Source organism: Herpailurus yagouaroundi, unplaced genomic scaffold (genome assembly GCF_014898765.1).
Source record: "Herpailurus yagouaroundi ecotype Mexico unplaced genomic scaffold, PumYag 166, whole genome shotgun sequence".
Taxonomy (NCBI): Eukaryota; Metazoa; Chordata; class Mammalia; order Carnivora; family Felidae; genus Herpailurus; species Herpailurus yagouaroundi.
The window spans coordinates 6,210,510-6,215,939 of record NW_024412407.1 but is presented as its reverse complement, the minus strand read 5'-3'; the positions used below and the strand labels follow the sequence as shown (position 1 = coordinate 6,215,939).

At 41.8% G+C, this 5,430-nt stretch overlaps 1 protein-coding gene across 1 annotated transcript; it reads left to right on the top strand.

The window, feature by feature from the left end:
• Window positions 1-3,975: 3,975 nt before the first annotated feature.
• Window positions 3,976-5,082, top strand: LOC121039058 (olfactory receptor 8S1-like). Its single transcript, XM_040489059.1, has one exon. It carries the CDS (start codon window positions 3,976-3,978, stop codon window positions 4,936-4,938), a length of 963 nt encoding a protein of 320 aa, XP_040344993.1. The 3' UTR covers window positions 4,939-5,082.
• Window positions 5,083-5,430: the final 348 nt, after the last annotated feature.

The following is a 5,430-nucleotide window of genomic DNA, read 5'->3' as shown; positions in this document are numbered from 1 at the left end:
AATTTGCTTGGGTTACATGCCAAAAATAAAAATGGGATTGTGGCCAGGTCTCCAATGAGAACAAATATGGAAAAAACTAGAGAGTAAATATGGAGAAAATGGCCAAAATCAAAAAGTAAGTTATAAATCTTGAGAAATTTTCCAGTTAAAGTAAATGTACTGAATTGACTGTTTACTTTGCTACTGAAAGACAAAAGAAACCGTTTATTCCAGCGAGATTTTATAAATTCAGAGACAGCAGGAACCGAACTTTCCTTCTGGTTGTTCATCTTCACTGCAGAATCTGAATTAATCTGAGCTATCATGCTGGGCTGCAAGTTACTCGCCAGATAGAACAGAGAGGTGATTTGAATATGGGTTCTGATAAGGGGTGGGAATATGAGAACTTGTTTAAATAAGAAATAAGAAAAGATGGGGCAACTGGGTGGCTCAGCTGGTTAAGCAACCAACTCTTGGTTTCGGCTCAGGTCATAATCTCACAGATCATAAGATTGAGCCCCACATTGGGCTTTGAACTAACAGTGCAGAGCAGGCCTGGGATTCTTTCTCTCTCCCTCTGTCTCTGCCCCTCCCCTGCTTGCGAGCTCACTCGCTCACTCTCTCTCTCTCTCTCTCTCTCTCCCTCTCCCCCTCTCTCAAAATAAATAAATAAATAAACAAACAAAAGAGAAAGAAACAAAGACGAAAAGAAAGGAAAAGCAGGACATTGGCTCACTCCGCAGGAATAGAACCTGTTCTTGTGAGTTCTGTGGGCCAGAAAAACATGACACTGTGGTGAAATTCCCCGGATGAAAGCTGGGAAATTCAGAGTCAATTCGGAATTCTGGGTGACAGGTTATGATTATTGCAAAGAGTTACATACCAGAAAAGACTCACTAAAGGAAGAGTCTGAGGTTTCAAGCTGGGTATAAAAAAAGTTAACCAACACAAGAACTCAGCGATGAATGCTAGAAACGTATGACTGGAAAAGCAGGACAAATAAGTGTATTCACACAACAGTTCAACAAACATTAGATAAGGTTGTTTGGCCAACCTGTTATAAGTAGGAGGGCTTGCACAAAGTAGACCCATAATATTTTGAATAATTAGGTAAATGAGAGAACTGATAAATTAATGGATGAATAATTGAACAGGAACACAGGTGGATAGATTACTGAATTGACAGGGTAGACAATGGAATGTACACATAAATGTCATGGTTTTAAGCCACCCTCCCAGCATGGACAGAAATTAGCTAGTAAGAATGAGCTGCTCCCTGGGGGAAGGAACCTTTAGGTACCAATTATTACAACAAAAGATAAGTCTTCCGTCTTTGCAACCTTTCTCCACCACTTCCCAGGCATCCTCCAGTTTTGTTTATTTATTTTTTTACTTTTTTAATGTTTATTTATTTTTGAGACAGAGACAGAGCACGAGCAGGAGAGGAGCAGAGAGAGAAGGAGACACAGAATCTGAAGCAGGCTCCATGCTCCGAGCTGTCAGCACAGAGCTCATTGCCAGGCTCGAACTCGCCAACCGTGAGATCATGACCTGAGCTGAAGTCGATGCTTAACCAACTGAGCCACCCAGGTGCCCCAAGTTTTGTTTGTTTGTTCCTTTTTTTTTTTTTTACATTTATTTATTTTTGAGAGACAGAGAGGGATAGAACGTGAGTGGGGGAGGGGCAGAGAGAGAGGAAGACAGAGAATCCCAAGCAGGCTCCAGGGTCTGAGCTGTCAGCACAGAGCCCGATGCCGGGCTCAAATCCACGAACCGTGAGATCATGACCTGAACCAAAGTTGTATGCTTAACTGACTGAGCCACACAGACACCCCAGTTTTGTTTATTTCTAAAGTTAGAATTAAAGCTAGGTATATTCCTCTAACAAAGCACATGTCATATTCACTTCATTCTTTCATTCTTTCTACATTTAACAAATCCTGAGCACCCATTATTGCCTTTCATTCTGCTGTATGTTCAGGATTTAAGATAATATGGATGATTAAATACCAAATGTATTCTTCATAAACAAGCAACACATTTGGAGGAAAAAGAAACACTACTCATACATCCTACTAAAAGCCAGAGTAAGATAGATACCCAGGTGAAGGCCCAAAACAGTTCAGAGAATAAGCGACAAAAGAGAACATAGAGTGAAGAGAAGTACACATGCTTAAGCAAATGAATGTCAGCCAGTCAGAGTGTAAAAAGCACAGATATGGAAGCTTCACAGACCTGGGAGGGATGTTAAGCTTACCCACTAATCCTCTCAACACCAGAAGTTACCACAGCATTTTCAGATTCAATTTCCATATTCTAAAATTTGAAATAATGCAGCCCCTGAAGTTTTGTTGAGATCTCCCAGTAGAGAAAAAGCTAAACAGTTGATAATACCTAGATATAATTGGGACCAGTGAAAATCATTATTTTCCATAATCCATCCAGGCAGGGAAGGAGGTAATATAAGGGAAGAAATAGAGGGGCGCCTGCGTGGCGCAGTCGGTTAAGCGTCCGACTTCAGCCAGGTCACGATCTCGCGCTCCGTGAGTTCGAGCCCCGCGTCAGGCTCTGGGCTGATGGCTCGGAGCCTGGAGCCTGTTTCCGATTCTGTGTCTCCCTCTCTCTCTGCCCCTCCCCCGTTCATGCTCTGTCTCTCTCTGTCCCAAAAATAAATAAACGTTGAAAAAAAAATTAAAAAAAAAAAGGGAAGAAATAGAAATTAAGGTGAGATGGAAAAATAGGTAGGATTTAGGTCAAGATTTGTAGGGAAAATTTTCAACAGAGTCTCAGCTGAAGTCAAGGCAGAGAATAGGAGAGTAATGAGGGCACCGGCAAGTCTGGTCTGACCAGTTCGTGCCTGATTCTGTAGCACAGAGGTAGCAGAACCACCTGGGCAATGCTTAAAATACCCATCACAGAAAAGACCAAGTAAAACAGGTTCTCTGCTGGTAGAGAAATTACTTCAAAAACTGAGTAATCTTTAAATGCCAACCAGATAAGTTTATAATTATTCAGGAGCACTGTAGAATTAAAAGTTCTGGTCATAGGCTTATATAGAGGAGATGCAAATCCTGACTGTTCAAACTGAGGAACTGAACAAGTCCTATGAATCTGAATTTTTGGGGTGGGGGAGGGTTAATCTTAAAAATACAGATTAGAAATCTCCTTTCTTTTTTTTTTTTTTTAATGTTTATTTATTTTTGAGAGAGAGAAAGGGAGCATGAGCAGGGGAGGGGCGAAGAGAGAGGGAGAGAGAGAATCCCAAGCAGACTTTGAGCTGTCAGCACAGAGCCCGGTGCCGGGCTAGAACTCACTAACAATGAGATCATGACCTGAGCCAAAATGAGGAGTCAGATGTTCAACCAACTGAGCCACTCAGGCACTCCCAGCAATCTCCTTTCTTAACCCCATTTCCCACCACATGCATATACTCACACACACATACATTTTGAAACTGTCCTTGGAATTAAATAACCAAATACACTAGAGAGAGACACATGAATGGCAGAAATATAATAAATATAGCATGATATTATAAAGTAATATCAAACTCTTACAAGCTTTTGAATGGAGAATGAAACACTGTGTGACTCAAGAAACCAGAGATGATTAGAATCACTTCTCCAAGAAGTGTATTGGATATAGTTTGACCAGTAGTATTGTAGGTTACAATCAAAGGACAGTTCAAGGAGATGAAACCATTCAGTCATAGACTAAACTGAAAAATTATATGAAGGTCTCCAGAGTTATTTGTGGGAGAGGAGCCACAAGAGTACTAATGGTCTGGTTCAGAGTTCGGGACCTGTGAGGTTGGCAATCAAGTGAGGGAAGAATCCTGGGAGGGAGGGAGAGTAGATGTTTTAAAAATCTGTGTAAAAGATGAGCACACTGAAGATGTGCATACATGGAATAAAGTAGAGATTCTGAGGTGGCACAAAAAGAAGGTGAATATTTCATGCTTCTTTATGCTTTCATTCCAGTGGAACATCTTCTGTCATGGTCTTGGGAAACCACAGCACCATCACAGAATTCATCCTCCTTGGGCTATCTGCTGACCCTCACACCCAAATTCTCCTCTTTGCATTTTTCCTGGAAATTTACCTCCTGACCATCATGGGGAACCTGATGATGATGATGGCGATTATGACTGATTCCCATCTCCACACCCCCATGTACTTCTTCTTGAGTCACCTCTCCTTCCTGGATCTTTGTTTAACTTCAGTCACTGTGCCCAAGATGCTGGAGAATCTCCTGTCTCAGAAGAAATCAGTATCCATAGAAAGCTGCCTCGCTCAGGCATTTTTTGTGTTTTCCATCGCAGGGACTGAAGCTTTTGTGCTCTCTGCCATGGCCTATGACCGCTATACTGCCATCTGCAACCCCCTGCTCTATGACCAGGTGATGAGTAAACAGTTGTGTGGGGGTCTGGTATGGGTCTCATGGGGACTGGGCTTTCTGGATGCTCTCATTAACACCCTCATGGCTTGCAATTTGGACTTCTGTGGGACTCATGTCATGCCTCACTTCAGCTGTGAACTGCCATCTCTATTCTCTCTGTCTTGCTCTGATATCTCCACCAACTTTGCAGTTCTGGTGTGCTCTGCCATCATTCATGCCTCTGGAACCTTACTCCTGGTCTTCTTCTCTTACACCCGTATTATCTCCACCATCCTGAGCATCACCTCCACCTCAGGCAGAAGCAAGGCTTTCTCCACCTGCTCCTCCCACCTCACTGCAGTGAGTTTCTTCTATGGATCTGCTTTTCTTCGCTATCTCATGCCAACCTTAAGTTCCCCACTGGAGTTAATTTTTTCCATACAGTACAGTGTGGTCACTCCTCTAGTGAATCCCCTTGTCTACAGCTTGAAGAACAAGGAAGTAAAAGCAGCTCTGAAAAGAATGTTGCAAAAAGGTTTACAACAGCTCAGAGAGCAGAGAACAGGTAGATTTGAAGGCTGAAACAGAAAAGGTACCAGATGAACCTGAAGCATCTAGTAGCAACAGAAAGGAAGCACTCAACAACAACAACAACAACAACAATAACAACAAAACCCACAATGATAAGGGTATGTTAAAGGGACACAGGAACCAAATGAAAGAGACCCGGGTGACTAAGGATGGGACAATTTGAGCAACAAAAGAAACAACATAACATTAGATTATAACCAAAAGCATAAAATCAATACCTATTATACCAATATAAATAAATAATTGAATAATGAAATAAATGGAAGAGAACAGAAAATCTTCCTCTCAGAAGAATTCCAAATAACTTAGGTAGAAACTACACTCTCAATGAAGTGTAGAGCGTACCTGCCTACTCCTTAAATGTGGGTTGAACATAGTGTATTGGACCCCTTCTAAAGAATACAGTGTGACAAGGGGGAAAAAAGTGGAGAAACCTGACAAATGCTACCTAAGACAAATGACCAAGGTTAATATCAGCAATGG